Below are 19,111 nucleotides of genomic sequence, written 5' to 3'. Positions count from 1 at the left end.
AAATAAAGCCATCATTCCATGTAAGAGGTGCTTGGCAATGCAAGCAGACTTCTGGCTCTGTTTTCCATGACTGCCCCACACAGCTCGCAGTCAACTTTCTAATTGGTCTAGTGCAGCTAATCAGACGGCCATGCATGGTCCAAATGGTAACTGTTACAGAGTGAAACCAGCTCCCTGTGAAAATCTGACTTGGGGGATTTGGGCCCAGTAAGTAGATTATGGTGGTAGGACCTGGTGGAACCCATAATGAATGAGCTGAGAGTTTCTTTTTCTTTTTCTTTCTCTTTTTTCATTTTCTGTTTTGGCCCCTCTCTCATTGGTAATCCATCAACAGCAGGAGAAAGTGTGGCAACGCCTGATGTCAAACAGTACAAGGAAGAAAATGTCCACAGACAGATAAAGTAAAATTATATCACCAAACTCAGCAGCCTTTTCATGCAAGCAAAACATATTTCCACAGCTGCAACATTTAGAATATATCCCCATTATGAAATATTTTTAAATCCAGGTCATTGTTTGCACATAATCATTTTTTAAAAGTTTTATTCAAGTTACATATGCGCAAAGGCCCTTAATTCCTTTGTACAACAGAAGGAAGTCCACTCCTGTCCAATATCATTAAAATGTCAAATAATTCAAAATTGCATTCAGTCAATAATTGTCTTATACTTAATTTGTAATGAAGAAAAATTAAAAACGGTTTAACTAGATATGTTCAATGCACAAATGTATGAAACAGTATGAAAAAAATATTGAGAACATAGCAATATTTCTGTCTATGCTTCAAATCCTTTTGATAAGAGACTCAATCAAAACTTGGTATGCAAAAGATATGAGTTGCACTTATTTTAATTTCCCCTTTTTTCCTCTTCAGAAATTCTTACATGATTTTTGTCATCATTTCTTACATGATTTTGGCGTAATGCTGACCAGGTTCATATCAAACATGTTGTAACCCATCTGAGCCAAACTAAATTTTAATTGTTTTTAATGAAAAGTCTTCCAAATCCACACAATCTTATAGGTTGTTTGTGACAATGTGACAATTAACTGGAATTGCACAAGGACATGCTAGCTTATTTCGTTTACTGTATTGGACTTCTTTTCTTGGTTCTGTAAGACTTTTCACTTCTAATCTGATAAAATGTAGATAGATAACATGTTCTAACCAGTCAACATGTAGGCTGAATTGTAAGTGCAAGGTAGGTGGCAACCCTTACTCTCTGACCAGCATGTTTCACAACCATTCTCACCTTGGATTTTGTGACCAGCATGTTGGTAACAACTCACAGGTGACCTAAACAGCCGACAGAATGTGGTGGGTCAATGAGTCACATGTAATCCCCATACACAATCCTCATATGTTCTTAATGACTCTCCTATTGTCCACACTGCAGTTTATAAGCCCCAAACTGCCCACTGGCTAGTTAAAACTGAAGAGGCCTTGTTGGTGAGAGATAAAACGTCCTCTAAGATCCATAAAAAAAAGTCTGGTTGCCTTCTATTTAAGCTCTTAGCTTTATTTATATATTATCTACCATGGTTTCGTTACATTTTTTTTTACATATATATTTTTTAGCTATTTAACCTTATTTGGTTCCTTTGTATTGCAATATTATTTCTTTAATTTGCTGGTCTGGCACCTACCTGCTAAGAAAATTCAGACTCTGAATTCAGCAAGACAATCACAGGCTTTACCTTTCTCTTCATCAAACTTTAATCTGTATATTTCACCAGAACTTGCTATTCTAAACTGTCTGAAAATGAGTTAATACGGAAAACTTTCATTATTTTCAGCCCTGGCTACTTCACGTGGAGAGTTTGCATTTTCATACAGCCAGTAGAGTGAACCTGGTCAGCCACTCACTCAAAATTAGACTTACTATGTTCATTAGGGTGAGAACATAATTCTGCACATGCTCCTTGTCGTGGAAGCGCACCACAGAATCATCCACAGCCAGCAGCACCTCGATGTTGTAGTCATCTTTCTTCGCATGCCTCCTCTTGCGCTCTGACTCAGACAGTTTATGCTCAACAAGATCCAGAGCCGCAGGGAGGTCTGCGATTCCGACGTCTGCCACTGCAAGATATGAGCAGGACGTAAACAAGTCAGTGTACAGACTACAGCAATCCGCTGTGTGCATATCTCCTCTATTATTTCAGCTCCTATGAAGGTATTTAAGGCTGTGTTAAACCTGTCATAAAACATTTTTTTCTCTTTGACTGAGCAAGAGTAGATGAGAATCCTTTGGGAATATGGCTGTTATGGCTCTATTTTTCTAAGCTGCTCAATCTTAAACCAAAATGCTCCCATTAGACTCATAAACTGTAGAATCAGAGATTTCCTCTTTGCCACTCGTGCAACCTCACTTTATCATGTGCATGAATCCCTGCTGAGTCACACCATGTCAAAACAACATTCACCCATGTCCTAGAGTAGTTTTTTGCAAGAGTGATATTTATGCAATCTGTCCTGTTTATTTATGACTGAGTTTGAAACACTCACATGAAGCTGAAGACTGTGTGAATTTGGATTTTACAGATTCAGGCCACTGCAGACAGTGTGAGAGTAACAGATCTTGTCAGATAAGACAGAATGTGAGGAAATAAAAGTGAAACACAGTGATGCATATATCTGGATCTGAAAATTGAACTGCTGTCATTCCATACAAACTCAAGAGAGGTAATAAATAAACGGCATTCAGACAGAACTTGTCACTGCCAGAGTTCCATGATAATGGGAACTAGCATTACAATTTAGGATCTTTTTCAGGCTTTCTTTTAAGCCGCACACAGTAATAAACAGTACAGGATACAGTATATGTACAAATTATTCTCAGGATTACTGTGCTAGAAAAAAAAATTGCTTTATTTTGCCATATTTATTATATTTATTCATCTCTATATTCATATTTGTTCTATACTATACACGATTCAATATATTCTAAAAAAAAGCAGTGACTCAAACCTGCCTGAAAAAAACAAAACTATGACATATTTTTGCAAGGGAATTTTAAGGACAATGTAAGAGACAAAGAATAATTTCCTTCATCTGCAAAGTTTTAACAACTGTCTTCGAGCAAAATCCACTTGGATGCAAATTATTTTAAATATATATGAATAGCAGTTGAATAGATAAACAGATGGCAGCTCATATGCACCAATTGCAAATATGTAAAAGATCAATCACCTAAACAGTAGCAAAACTTGTTGATCTTTAAGAAGGAGAAGTAAATCACATTATTGTTTTCAAAGCTGTGACTGACCTTATATCAAACATTTCTATGTAATACAGATAAAAGGATTGACCAACTAGACACACAGAGCAAAAATATGATAAGAGCTTAAGTGTTTGTTGTAACAATAACATAATATATTAGTATTCTGCGGTAGTCATTTTGATTCACAGATTACCAGAATGGAAAGAATGGAACATTTTTTGAGACGAAATTGCGTACATAAACCACTGATGCTATCATCACTGAGCTGATTCTGCTATGCCGGCTTGATGTGTGCAAGCGCACGCCAACGTGGGGCTGCGTCCCCTCTGTTTTGTCAGAGGAACAGCAGCAACCCTAGTTCTTGTTCAATTTCTTACATTATAAGATGTTTTCCTCAAGAATCAGTAGTTATTCACTAGTTTTTATGCTTTAATAGACTATGACGTTTATTTTGTAAATTATGATTTCAGTTAGAACAAAGAAGACGGTAAAAAAATATGCTTTATCACCATGTTTATCACCATAGCACCCACTTTCAAAAGAGCCCAACTGCAAATTTAGAATGAAAATGCATCGATAAGTCACATCAAGGTTTACACACCGGTCTTTTCCAAGCAATCTAGGTATCCAACCTTAGAGCCAGACCGGAATGTTGGCTGTCAGTTTTGGAGTATGTGCAGTTCAGTATGAACCAACATGAAAAATCTCCCCCAAGAGGCATGGAGAAAATTAGGGATGGTGCATTTACATACTTTTTTCAGCTTTAACTCCAATGTTTATGGTCCCCATGGGACAATCTGTAGTACCCATTAAAACTGGACAGATAATGGTGGGGAATCAAGCTAAGTGCCCACACTAAGTTGCTAGTTTATGAAGCATATAGCTGGAAAGTTAATAGGCATGTGTATATATAAAGAATAGTCCTAAACATCTAGAATAACTGCATTTCATCAAACAACATAAAGAGGCTTTCACCATTTGTGATCTGATTATAATTGTTTCTAAGAAGTAGGAGCTAATAGCTTTATAGGATAATAAAAAGACCAATCATGTTTATAGCCAGAGATACCACAAAATGTAGTGAGTATAATGAGAATAGTGAGTGTCCTACCAGATGTTCTGGCCATTGTTCCAGGAAGAAAGGAAAAAAGAGAAGGAATTCATAATGGAGTTTGGGTTGTTTGACAGAGAAGGAAAAGTGACTCCCCTCTTTGGCTTCCCCCACATTCCCCAATCCACTGCAGTGCCACTGGAGCACAGCATTCCTTATTTTACCAGCTGGTTTAGTGAACACTGCCTCTGCTGCTATGCCTAATAAATACATGAAGCGCCTTGAAGTTGTGGAGTTAAAGTAGCATACCAAAAGCTGCAGGACAAAGTGTCCATGCAGGTTTAATTAGTAAGTTTCAGGCAGTTAACCGCTATTAATGTAGGATTCTGATGGTGTAACCAATACAGCGAGCTGAACGGGGCTAAATTAAATTGAGATAATTTTCTGTGAGTTTGCAAGATGAGAAACCCCACTAAGATCAAACATATTCATCTGATAGGATTAAATCCATTACAAACTCTCTCTCTTCTCACTCTTTTTCAATCTAAAATATTGTTATTGTGGTTCTCTAATGCATTGTTATTACATTTATATCATCAAAAGGTTGAAAAGGGTCCTCGGAGAAATGCATTTTATTTGTCTCACCTGGTCGATGTTACATTATAAGACACAAGAGACGAAGTAAACAAACTTGCACTGTGGCAAAAGGCCATGTGTTGCAGCTGCGGAGCTAATTAGAAAAATTAAGACATAATCCTTGTTAATTTATTAAGTAATTTCCCTTTGTTTTAATACCTTTGTAATAAATGTTCTAATTCATTCTCAGAGAATATCACACTTCTTCGCATTCTTCTTATAAAGCTACTACTTTCATCTTGGAAATTGTGGATTTTGTGTTCTTTAATTGAACATACAGTACAAGCCCTGACAAACGTCATGTTTGTGCGATGTAACTCAAAAGAAGGTGTTTTAGAAACTCAGTCTTCACTGTAGAAGTTTCAATTTACGACATTATCATATTAGTATGAGTCATACAAAAATAAATGGGGACCAGCAAGAAAACCGTCTAAATAGGCTAAAATGTGTCTTACCATTGATCCTTTAAATGAAGTTGAACAACAGTGTTTTTTACTGAAAGGGAATCGCTCTCTTTTGTTTTTCTTTGTGATGCTCCACGTGATGGTGCTCGAGGACATCCCTTCGCTTTCTCCTGGTGGGTCTTTTTTTCTGTCATACAGCTGTTGTGAGCTAGCAGAGCACTCGCTCATGTCTTCTTCCTCTATACTGCAGACAGTCAAAACACTTAAACCCACACAGTGCTTTTTGTTTCCACTGCCTACCTTCATTGTGGAAATCATCCCTTCGCTGGCCTGTCTCCCGCTTGATGGCTGATCTGCGGTAAACCACGTGCACTCGCCCCTTCACTTCCACGTCCTGTTGGCCCTTCTCAAGGGGTTCAATGAAAAACTCCCCACTATCAGTCCGGATCAGGCCTGCCTGGAAAAAGAGGGCTTTAAATTAGTGTACCACACCACAAAGAAGGTAATTCCACTGGAGTCAGTAATTATAGTGTGCCTGATCAATTGGAAGATTCAGTGCAGTGCAGCATATGTCGAATGACGCAGGTAGATGCAATCTGGGGCCCTTGAAGCCTTTCAGAAAGATTCATTGAGGGTCACAATGATTTCACCCTGAAAGAGAACACAGCAGTCAAGCTGTCCATTTTCTTCCACATGATTTTTTTGATAAATTCCAGAGAAAACTGTCACAGTTCACAATCTGTGTTGAATTTTTGCTGTTTACTTTGTGAAGTCCTCACTTTTTCTCAAAGAATCTTCTTCCCAGGCCTACTTCCCACTGATTCCGTTCAAAAATAAGTATACACCAAAGAAAAGGGATTAGAACAGTGAGTTTATGCATAACCAGAGTGAAATCAACATTTCATTTAGCTGTGTTGAATTATAGGTTTGTAAACATGGTCAGGTCTGCCTCTACTGAGGAGGATTCCTTTTCGGCTGATTGTGGAGTACGGTAGGTGTAGAAGGAAGATGTTGCTCTCTGATTCAGTGGGACTGCATACCTGCCATTTATTGTTGATTTGCATAAATCCATTGAGTTTAGAGGTCTGGAAATGCTGTGTTTCAATATGCCAAAGTTTGCAAAAATAGGTAGAAATGCAATAAACAATACAACTGATTTTTAAAATCTTCATTGAGATGAAATGAATTATGCATCCCTTGACACTTGAAATTGCATCTAGCTGTTACAGTGGCGCAAACACAAAAGAAGATAAATATGCAGATGGATGGCACATTGAAACCGGCATCTAGCTCAAGTTCAAATTTACACCTCAAAAGTCGTGAATTAGGCTTGTATTACAGCTTAATGCACCGCAGACTACATAAGTATCTATTCCTTGCTTTTATTGAATATATCAGGCTTCCATTTATCCTTTTTTGTGTGCATGTTGATTATCCTCCTCTGAAGCATTGGATCTTTAGTCAGTTTATGAAACTTAATAAGTCATGCAGCTCTATGATAGGATTTTTGTAGAGAACAAAACCTACTTACAATTTGTATAGCATATACTGTAACACCATATAACACTACAGGGATTTTTAAGTAGGTTGGAAGAACATACTTTTGTATACTAACAACGTTTAATTGGTTCATGTGGTCATTATCTTTGCAAAGTTGTTGAATTACTCTGCATCTAAAGAGCAGGCATCAATATTAGGATTAATTCAGTATCACGTTTGAACTCTCTGCCAACTTCTCTAGAGAAATCGATGTCTCTTTAGTAGCCAATCTTAAAGAGAGAGGCCCATTTTGTCTTGTAGTGCTTATCAGGTGATGTAACGTGATAGTAGATAACATCTCCCTGCTGCTGCTGAAAATTATGAAAGCAATGGGAGGAGAGCAAAACTGAGTGTGTGAAATAAACTTTTTCAATTCATTTTTATTTCACCTTTAACTTTTACAATGATGGCCCGCCGAAAGGAAAATTCTTTTGAGGAAAATGATAAATAATAACAATGAACGTTTTAAAGTTTTACAAAGCTAAAAGGAAACTGCAGTACAATCTCTGCAGATTAGTAACCGTGAGTGACCCACAAGTCGTCACATGATCCATTGTTTATGTAACTACATTGATTACAGTTGCAGCAGCGGCTTTGGTACCGCATCTGTGTCACACGTGTTCAGGGATGGTATTGAGTCATTTTGGCAGAGAGTGTTCTTGACCCGACACACAGTCGCTGACAATCAATTTGATGACTACAGTCATGTTTTTTGCTGAGGTTAGATGGCTGACTTGGTCAAAAGAAAATTTGTGATATACATGACAAACGTCCTCTGTTGACCTACTGATTATCTTTTGTCAATTGAATATTACACACTGTACCATTGTTTGCTCTCCGTCAATTATTGTCTGCATCCCAATTATCATTTTCACATGGGCAACCAAGTGGATCACAGAGATGACACACTTTCCTTCTCACATCTTAAACATTTTAGAGTGAGAGATGTATGTGGCTATACTGTGAGAGGAAGGGAGTCAGGAGGAAACAAATTCAGTCACAGACAAAAGTCCAATGTATGTCCAAGTCTGTGACATAATTTGTGCTGATCCACCCAGGGAATATTGTTTGTCCTCATTCCTTTTCAAACTGTGCTGTGATCTTGTTTCCAAAAGGCACAATCACAAAAAGGAAACAAACAAATACACATCTAAAGACTTAAAGAGTGGCTCGAGAGGTGGAAATGAATAACTTGGAACTGAACATATATACCACTGTGACCTAATTTAAGGCACAGCAATGCTGCATTGTCTCTTCAACAAAACAAATAGGAAGTTGATGCATTTCCTCTTTATGCCATCTTGGTCCTATTAAGCTTAATGAGCACAAACTGTGCTGACTGTATACACTGCATTTATCTTTGTCTTTACTAAGAAAAAAAAGGAAAACCGCTCAAGCCTATCATTATCTTCATGATGAAGGAACACCAACAGCATTTTGGCAAGAATGTGTGTATTTAGAGCTGCTGAGTGAAATCTAAATATAGTACAGAAAATAGAGCATTGTGCAGAAAAATAATCCTCATCTTAAAATACTTAGCATGCTCTGCACTACAGTAACAATACAAACTCCATGAACTTAAGGGAGGTCATGTGAGAGTAGGGGCAAGTAAGAGTGAAAGAATCTCTCCAGTCCCTGACCAGGAAATGCCAAGTAAGACATGCTCTGAAACTTCCTCTGTGGTCTCTTATTTCAGCAGTGGGTGGAAAGTGGAGTTGGGTATATGAAGGCTCAGAGGAGCAGCATCTGGTAGGGCCTACGTAGAAGCCAAATGTAAACACGTGTTAATGATATGATAAAGTTGGGGCAAGTCCAGGATGTGTCAGAGATGAGGGCATAGTGCTATGTGAGTTTCAAAAGCAGATATCAGTCAAGCGATACGTTTTTCCACAGGAAAGTCATATATTTGTCAGTTCCAGCCTCTCATATTTGAGCTTCAGCAACTCTGCTTATGGATTGCTCAGCCATGCAAAAATACAATGTAACAAAATACCACCTTGGGCAGCAGAAAGTGCAAAACTGGCTGTTTTTGTTGCTGCTGTTGTTGTTTTGCTTTATGATATTTTAGTTAAACAGCTAATAACAACAACACGTTAAAGAGATATAGTTCACTGAATTTAGAAAAAAAAGTGTGAATGATTTTTCTCAAAAACATTGCAAGTGGTGGCTTAAGTTCCTTTAAATGAGTTTTCTGACAGGCTGACACCATGACAAACTACAACCTGGTTACAGACTGACAGGCTGATGGTGACATGGTTTACACACGCAGTGGTCCTCTCAGAACCACTCATACATTAATATTATCTTTTTTTCAAAAATCACACACCGATGAGCATAAAGATCTTAGTTTATGGTTTGCCTCAGTATTAAAAAAACACTCGGAGGAAGTGAGTCAGCCAGCTGTGTCACTGGCACCATACAAAAAAAGGCAAATAAAACTAACCCTTGAGCTCACTGGTGCACCAAATTCCACACATCCATAAGAGCAACTTTGAAGTTGAACATTTACTGTATGTAATATCAGTGGCTCTTTCTGATCTGCAGAGTCTGTCACCTGTTCGGTGCAGTAAAGGGACACAATAAGGCACAGACAGACACAATACAGATACAACAGTTTTTTCATGAAAAAAAAAAAAAGAATATTTATTCCCATGTATATTTCTGCAGTAGAGTCTGTTAGTAGAGTCTGTGGATACCCTGATACAACAGCCCTCAAACTACCTTCAGAAACAGAATGAGAAGAAAAAGTAAAAGTCTGGGTGCTGTTCCAGAAACAAGAAAACATAACTACCTATGCTACCTAATACCTAAACATGCAATACCTGAGTCTTTCCTCAACAGTAAATCATGTGTCTCACTTCATGTCTTGTAGTGCTTTGATAAACAGTGTTGTATCTTCTTTACGTAATGTTTTTTTATTTTCAGTCCACCCACTCAACATAACGATACCCTTTTTTACAGAGATCCCAGGCACACTCACTATACATTATTCTGTATATGAAGAGACTTTTCACAATGTGCTGCTGGCATCAAGCATGGTGGTCTTTTTATATCATCTGCTGAGATAATCTGATTGAGACATCCTTTATTGCGCATGACAGACAAACACAGTCTAAAATTGGAAAAAGTGCCCAAGGCCAAGGATGCGAGGAAATCAAAAAGCAGCCTTAGTTCCGGAGGCTCAACCTGTAATTTGTGGCAGATTATTTAGAAACGTGTAATTTAGTTCCAGGCATGCTCTTTGTTAATCCATAAACGTGACAGAGAGTTAAAATGGTAATCCACTATCACATTTGAGATCAAGCTGCGCACTCTTTCCGTGAAGTTTACTCCCTGAACAAAATCCATAATCCCATTTACATTTACATTGATCTTCTGACGCAATATTTAAAGGACACTGGCAGTATGCAACAAATCTGTTATGCTGGATAAAGGCTTTTGTGGCAAAATCGTGAAGATCAATGGGCAAGCGAGTAAACCATGGCTCAGTGGTGCTGCAGAGTTGCAGGCTCTGAAATAATCGTATGAGACAGGTTGTGGGAGCAGGGGATTACTACTTGATTCCTTTTGATCAGCTTTCACATATCACTGTGCTGAGCCACAAAGGGCATGCATAACTGGTGATCAAGAAGAGGACCATAAATAGAAAAATGAGCTTATAATCACCAACACTTGTCTGCATGCATGGGTGATAATAATTCAGCCATCAAGGAGGTTGCTTAATTGAAGAAGAAGATTGCACAGCTGCTAAAAGGAGCTAATTGGTTCACACACAGCTAGTCTGCTTTAAAGAATGCAAACTATTCTCATTATTCTATTGTAATTACACAGATCAAGAACCTATAGTAGTTAATGTACTAAGGTTCACCTACACCCAGACTAAGTCGTAACCATGACCAGAGCGCACTGAGATGAACGCTTTGAGGGACTCAACATAAGAATGAGCCACGATCAGGAGCAAGAAAACTTTTTGTAATTATGTAAAACCTGTGCAACACACAGTATCATAACACAAAAATATACATACAAAAACAATGTATGCAACACATGGGCATTATTATATCCAGATTTATCAAGCCGTTGAGGAATGAGACTGATATGGTATTATATGTACCAAACAAATTACTTTTGCTCTGAAAACACTGACACAATAACATTCGACTTAATCTAAATGAATGTAGATTGGAAAATCTAAGTAACTAAATCCCACTACTTCCATAGGACTAAAGGGTGTAAGTAGCAGACAGGTGCTGCCAATCAAATACACTTGAATAACTGATCAACAGCAAGTGTGAGCAGCTCTATAAGAGCAGTAGAACAACAGCAGTGACAACCGAGAAATAATTGTTGCTGCCCATTAACCTGGGAAGTGTTTTAAGACCATTTGCACGCAATTTGGAGTCCATCATTCTACACTGAGAAAGATTATCCACGGGCGGAAAATATTCAAGACAATTATAAATCGTACAAGGGGCAGACATCCCAGCTAATTTTTACCTCCCTGGTAGCACAAGTGCATTGCTGTCAACACAGCACAAACCTAAATATTACATTAAAAAAAATAACCGCATGAGTGATGGGCTGATTAAGCTTATGATCACCTGTTCAGAGGGATCTAACAGATCACATCAATAAATCAGTTAACAACAGGGCTGTCCAAACTTTTTGTCTGAATCCGAGTCAAATGAGCAAAGTAAACTACATACAATTCGTCAAATGCTTCCATCCACCACCAGTTTTGTTTAACACAATTCACCATGCTTGTTGGCTTGGTATGAAAATGTTTTGCGGAATAATATGCTGTTATGAGGAAACGGTAGAATAATTCTATAATTCTATAAAACAAAGTATTTTTTGTTGAGCGGCACCTTCATCTAACAAACAGTGGTCATGTTTACATGACACTAGACAAGCCCAATTATTGTTAGTTCGAACAAAACCTGACTTTTAAATGCTTGTAAATGTGTTGGTCCAACAAAAAAATAAATAAATAAATCACAAAATCGAGCTTCAAAGACCAGACTAAAGCACTCACATAATGTGGTTGGGGCTTGAATCAACTAAACTCAAATGGGTCTAGCCACTCCAAAGTTAAATATTTTTTTCATCTTTTTGCAATAACACTGTAAGAGCACATCGATACAACTGAACTGCGACCGTCTGAGGACTTTACAGATATGCCTTGCTTGGCTCAATGTCGAACCTCATGCAGTGAAAAATAGCTCACGTGCACCATGGCTATCTCTGTCTTTCTCAAAAGCATGTCTGAATGAAACAAACATTAACCATAGTCTGACTGTTGTCTGAATGACTGAATGGAATGCCATCATTTTAATACACGAATGAAGCCATTCATTTTACATACATAGAAACTAGAGCCTGTTTCATATTAGCATCTTTGACCACCATCTTGACCACCCAAACTCCTCTACTGACTTTTGTTTTTTACATTCCATCAAGCTTTGCACCTAAATTAATTAAATACATGTCATTAAAGGTTTGGTAAAATGGAGTCCTTCAAATATTTGAAGTTAAGCACCATAACTTCTTAATTATTAAAATGTTATTATTAAATCAAAAGTTACTGCCATAATTTGTAATAGAAGAAGATGGAGCAAATGCTGGAAAATTGCATGGAAACACTGATAGCAATACTACCTTTTCTGTTTGCATAATCTAGCTGTTATACAAGAAGGGCTGGTTCTACTAGCGGTACCACAGGTAATTGTGTTGCCTGTACCTGTCACATGTGCAATGACAATATAATTGTATCTATTCTAAAGTAGGGAAAGTGGAAGTTTTGTAGTAGCAACCCTGCTGAAGGAATCTCACGCAGTATTAGAGGTAAAAGCAGCAAAAATACAAAGAGAGGCAGTAGCAGCATTCATTGTTTCTTTGTGTGTTTGAATGCACACCTATTTGGACAGACATACTGTAGTTGCTGCGAATAAGGATTAGACTGAGTGGAAATAAATCACATTACTGGCAGAGAGGTTGGGCTTCCACTGATGGAGTTCTTAATTTAGTGACTTTACATCCGTGCCAGCAGAGTGCTGGAACACCAGAGGATCCTGGAATACTGGACTGGGACCAGCTCAGCACAGAATTCATGCAGACATTCATGAATAGAACAACTTATGCAGTCATTTTCCATTTCCAATGGTTGGAAAGCTGCACCCTCTTCCCGACGTGAAAAAATTAAGCAGATTGACTTCTGACTGTTGCTAGGTGGATCTGCCTCTTTTTAAGCGATGGGCACAGAAATAGCGCTCTTCCTACAGTAGAGTGGTAATCAGGCACTCGTGTTTCCATCACACGTGTAACTCAATCAGGCTGTCATATGGGCTTATTCTCAACACATAAGCAGCACCACTATAATCATAGCCATCACTCATTACACCACAACAATAGTCCATGTCCGCCTGGAGCACACAGCTGTTGCCATCTAGCAGGGGTCACAGTCAGAGGTATCATAGATGTTTAAATCAGGGCAATCAAACATAAACCATAGTAAAACAAGACAGGAAGCGCAGGTTGGCTCTCACTTGCGTCGCAACCTCAGCTAACACAACCTCCGCTGATTTTACAGGTGGCTCTGTGAAATCAAATACTGATGCCAAATCAACATCAGGAATGCCATTCATGTTGAACTTCTAGGAACATGGCAGGGGAGAATTTTCTGTTACTGAGAGTCATCTCTGCAGGAGCACAGGGGGATACACTTGGTGCAAACCTTATTGTTGTGATGCTGCAACCTACAACTCCCAGCACTTTGTTTCCATTAATGTACATGCTATGGGAATTTTAAAAATACGAGACTGTGATATACATCTGCCCCAATTCAGTGTGTTTGTTCTCTATAGGGGAATCATTCAAGCTGCCTTTGAAGATTGAGCGCTGGTGGTAAGTCAAGACACAGAGTATATCTCACAGATCTGGCCCGCATTTGGTTGATCTAAGTGCGGGATTCAAGTTCTTACACCTTTCAAAGAAAGTACTTTCATCAGGCAAGATCTTCTCTATGTCCTCCACATCAAGTAGACATGTCAGCCTGTGTGTGCAACTTCAAATGCTCTCTGATCAGCCATGCATGCACAGACAAGTCCATGTTTATGTTGGTTTTGATGCAAGGAAACACAGGGACTATATGCTTACTGTCTCTAGCCTTTAAAAGGTTAAGTTCACCCAAATAAAAAAACAATACATCGTCTCAGACGCCTGCCGCAATACAATAAACATGAACAAATCTTTGAAATGTGACATGTCCTTTTAAATGCAACAACCCCAAAGCTATAATAACCTAAATTTAAACATACAATTATTCTTTTTTTTCTATTAAATATGATTAGTATTTCATTTTTTTTCTTTAGACAAAAGTGAAATAGAACTCATCATCCTATTAAATGTTCAATTTCTAACATAAAACACACAACAAATATCAGTAAAATCAGATTAGGTCACATATTTTTATTGAGATACTTATCTGTATAATTTAGCTTTCCCTATGATTTTCTCTATGATGGATGCTCCTGTGTCCGATTTGATTTATTACTGTCTGATTCCATTAATGTTGTTTCTTTATCTTTGTTATAGTGAATGGCCACAGAATAAGTCCTGAAGAACTTGCAGAGCAACATTAATGCAGAACAAACGCCTGCAGAAAAGAAGCAAGCAGGGGAAAAAAAAAGAAAAATCCAGGAGGATGAATGGTGACAGTGTACAAGCTAAGAAAGCTCATCAAACACAACCATATGAAATTAATTTAATGTTTGTAAAATAAATACACAGAGAGCCAAACCTCGCCAGACAGAGATAAAAGCCACAACATGAACATAACAAAAGTACCAGAAATGATTGCAAGAATGGAGCTGGAACAAACTCATTTGACCTGACTCTGGCACTCTGAAGCATCTCATTTGCTAAGTTTAATCTGCTGACGTTTTTTGGAAACCGTTGTGATTCATTTTTGTGGCTCATAATTTAACATCTTCCACAAGGGGAAAGTCCCGTGCTTGTCCTTGAACATTATGACGTAACCGTTACTTAGTTCTTTGATCTTTGGAGTATAAAATGTCACTTCTTCACACTATACTATTAGATATTTGTGTGAAACTTTGTCCTAGGTGATGTATGAGTTCTTCTCAGATACATCACATTTATGAGAATCAGATGGATGACCAGCTGTTGAAGGCACAGAGGTCTGACAACCTTATCATGCCCATAGGTGAATGCAGCATTGTGCTGCACGGGAGCTAATTCGTCATTCGTAGCCTTGAGTCACTGAAAGGCACACAGTAGCCTTTCAGAAAATTATGTTGTGATTGGAGAACACAGCATGCCATTGTCCACACACCACTCATTGTCATTACATTAAGAAAGAGGACACAACTTCATCTATGTTAACTAATTTTCTCAATTTGAGCCTGGTTTGTGGTCTGAATGTGAAAAACCAGTGAGGACGGAAATTAAATGATGATGACAATACATGTGCTAGGAGACATCTGTATCTGCGTATGGTGCAGATGCAACAAAAAAATCCCAATTGTCCATAAATACATGTCAAGAATAGAGAGGACAAATGTGGCTTGAGGTAAAAACCATAAAACAACATTTTTTTAAAGAGTCATAATTGCTGCGAAGTGCTAGCCTGGGTGCCAGCCGAACTTAGCCCCGCCCATAAAAGTTTTGGTCGGGAAGTTCGGTCTGGCTCTGCTCAGTTGGGAAATCATTATGCCCGACCAAGAATTGGTCGGACCAATCAGATTGCCAGGGCGGGCTTTATACGATGATGGACAGATGATCAACAGGGACATTATCGACTACGTCACTAAAGAGCTGAACATGGCTGCCGCTGGAGAGCTAGGGTGTGTAGATTCTGCCATTGAGTCTGTTCTACATTCATTTTGAAAGACGAACAGAGGAACGCGATAAAGGCTTTTATCGATAGAAAAGATGTTTTTGCCGTCCTTCCTACAACAAGTGTGTGTCGCTTAATCTACGTCACATACTACGTTGCTCTGATTGGTTGTAGGTCTATCCAATTGAGCGAAGAGGCATTTTTTCTCCTGGTTCAGTTGAAACACGCCCCATACCCAAATCTCTATTGAGCAGTATCAGACTCACATTCTGACTAGAATCGTGAGTATGACGTAGTCAGGCTAGCGAAGTGCAAACTTGAATCAGTGAATAAAGTTTTGGCCCTGAGGTGTTTAAACGTGTGATGATTTACAAAAAGGAGGCATGAATGAAAAGGTGCGTGTGTCTGTCTGTCACACCCTGGGTCAAAGGTTATCTTCACTCCCGTTAAGGCTGAGTTATACTTCTTTTAACTGCCCTTGCGCTTGCGTCTTGCGCGTATGTTAATGGCTCAAGACGTTTATACTTCATTTTGCTTTGTCGGCGGTTGCGTGTGCTGCGTGGCGATTCACCGCCAGGACAGTAGGTGGAGTAGCGGGTTTTTTCAATGACAAGCCTACTACGATGAAAGGAAATTCACCGCCAGGAGCTCTTTGGCAAGTCTCTCTTCCATAGATTCATGCTTCTTCTTCTTCTTCTTGTAAATAGCCGGTATTTTGTCAGATTTTCAACACCTTGGGGGTCTAAACGACTACTTTCTCGCCTGAAAATGTTTCAAATGTTGCTAAAGTTATATATGTACAGAGTTTAGCCTATAGCTTAAGGGAAATCAGCTTTTCAGGCCGGCTGATTTCGGCTCGGGCAGGAGTGAAGTGCACTGTGTGTAAACGCTCTGCATACTGTCAGATCGATCAAGTAGTAGGCGGTTTCGACCACAGCCAGTGGCTTGCGCTTGCGTCTTGCGTGAAGTTTAGAAAATTGAGGTGACACACGCAAGCATGCAAGGGGGGGCTTGCAACCGCGCAAGGGCTTGCGTTGCGGCTTGCGTCTTGCGTTGCGTCTTGCGTTACTGACTATAAACCAGGCTTTAAGCACACGGTATTTCTGTCTGCGAAGTTCAGGGATCTGCTTGAAGACCAACCTGCCAATTCAAATGGCACATGCCTGTTTGGAAATTCACCCTAATTTACACGACTACAAACATCCATCAGTGGCTCAGCTACTGTTGTTCTGCTCCATCACAACTCTGCACACATTTAAAGGCCATGATGACACTGACTATGCGAGAGCAGGATGGAGTATTGATTGGTACTAATGCGGGGACACATGATGCTGTGGAGGAAAAACAACAATGTTTTTCATGATGCTGATTCATGCCTCCTCTGCCCTTCACTTCATTTACACTTGCTTGATGGGTGCAACATGGAACCATTTTTTCAATTAGGTGCCAATGCTGACGTTGGTGGAGATCTGCACCCCACAAGTGCCTTTCTAGTTTTAAAGGGCACTTATTGCTTCATTCTGACATACTTCAATGCAATTGGTGAAACCAGAGAAAATAATGAAGAATGCTTCGAGTCGATTTAATTCTTTCTGGGGTTTAGCACATTTAGGTCCAACAGCCTGATCTGCCACAACATCAAAATCACTGTCATGTAAAGTGAATAATAAACTCCAGCTTTCATATAGATGTTACTTTGACAGCACCATGCACACAACATTAATGGTGAAGACAGTCACCAATAAAATAGAAAAAGTAAAAACTGTTAAGATTTGTGGAACATGACAAAGACCCCAAGGTGGCACCTCAAACTGATCAATATTGATTTTTCAAAGATAGAGTGAGAAAAAGACTGCAGGGGCAGGGTGTTTAACTGTCAGTATAGACGGCTGCCATGTTGTTGTTTACAAGTCTTAAGTGGTTAATATCAGCCAAAACAGTGGCAAAAAAATTGTCCGTTTAATTGGCCCGCCAGTCTATTACAACCAAAAACATAGCAGATCTATATTCGAGGTCTACCAATATAACCCAAGAGGTGTTTATGTTATAAGCTCAGTTTGATGAAGGAGACACATTCTTTTTTCTGAGGTCCTAATGACATGTCTGTGACATACTTTGGTCTAAATACAAAGGGACGTTTCAACTCTTTCTTTTAAAACTATAATTTTGCAGCTCTGTCTTAACTGATATGTGTCCTATGACTTCAGACTACAATGCAAATATAAATTGGATACAAATTTCACTCAATAACTCTTGAAGCATATTATTAGCACATGAGAGAGCTTACAGTAGCATGAGAGCTAATAATAACACAATAGGCAACTGGGCTCAAACTTCCACTCACCATAATGACATAAAAATACTTGACTCAGTTTTATTCTTAAATACAAATACATCTCTTGTCTGCATTTCAGCCACAGACAGTGAGCATTTCTAAAGATGGAGGGTGGTGCATTAATCAACAATTGAAAATCAGAATTTCCAGCTTCGAACTGGAAAAAGAATTAGACAGCAATTTGGCATAAGCTTTCCTAGTCTAAATATAAACATTAAAAAACAACCGACAGGCAGTCAACTATAAGTTAATATTAGTAATAAGTTAGGTGAACTATTGCTGCTGATGATGATTTGTTGTTACCAGCAAAGAAAAAAGAAAATAAAAGAGTATAATCCAAGGTACAGTGAATGCACCACAATCTAAATTGAAGGAGGATGGACAACAAAATCAGCTGGGAAATCCCTTTACCTTGCAAATCTGACATATTTACAGGCCTAAGGAGTCTTCAAAAAAGTAACAGTTGTGGTTTTTTTTATGAGTTCTTGTGTTGGTAGTGACTTCAGACACCCATATATATATGCTCTCCTGCACAAAAAAATATTTGCATTTTATACATCGCCTTTGAAGTTAAAACCAAACTTTCATTATTACAATAGATTAAACAAGGCCATATGGTGTGAAAAGGGTCTTCATATGAGAATCACAGATGATTCTACAATCTCCCTCAGCTCCACAAAGATTTTTGTAAGAAAATAAAAATGAGATATTCTTTCATTTATCTATGATAGCCCTGAAAGAATACAGGGAGATTTTTTTCAAGAAATAATTTTGCATACCTTAAAATAAACATTTCTGTTACCTCGAAATTCTTTCCTTTGCAATATGTATGAACTGTTGCCATGTTTGTGTAGAGTCCACAAAAAGAAAAGGGGGAAAGACATGTCACTTTACATGATACATTAAATGCTCATTGTTGATTACTCAGAACACAGCTGCTGGTTGCGTGCACGGTTGTGACGTGTGAGGCTGTGGCCTAGAAGTGGTTAAGGTTTGGACTGAAACTGCTGTTGTGGTTCAATCTGTGGTGCTATGGTTATGCCTAGCTGTTCTACCATTTAAACCTGC

General features: G+C 38.6%; 1 protein-coding gene across 2 annotated transcripts in view; it reads right to left on the bottom strand.

Annotated features, from left to right (window-relative positions):
- adamts14 (ADAM metallopeptidase with thrombospondin type 1 motif, 14) overlaps positions 1–19,111 on the bottom strand; it is a 64,389-nt gene that overhangs the window by 43,516 nt on the left and 1,762 nt on the right. For both annotated transcript variants that reach the window (XM_075458327.1, XM_075458328.1), the window contains exons 3-4: positions 5,613–5,769; positions 1,884–2,080 (exon numbers count right to left, since the gene is read on the bottom strand). In XM_075458327.1, coding sequence (XP_075314442.1) covers positions 1,884–2,080; positions 5,613–5,769 — 354 coding nt within the window. The remainder of the gene's footprint in view (positions 1–1,883; positions 2,081–5,612; positions 5,770–19,111) is intronic.

Source organism: Odontesthes bonariensis, chromosome 23 (genome assembly GCF_027942865.1).
Source record: "Odontesthes bonariensis isolate fOdoBon6 chromosome 23, fOdoBon6.hap1, whole genome shotgun sequence".
In the NCBI taxonomy this organism is placed as follows: Eukaryota; Metazoa; Chordata; class Actinopteri; order Atheriniformes; family Atherinopsidae; genus Odontesthes; species Odontesthes bonariensis.
This window is presented reverse-complemented; position numbering and strand designations above follow the sequence as displayed.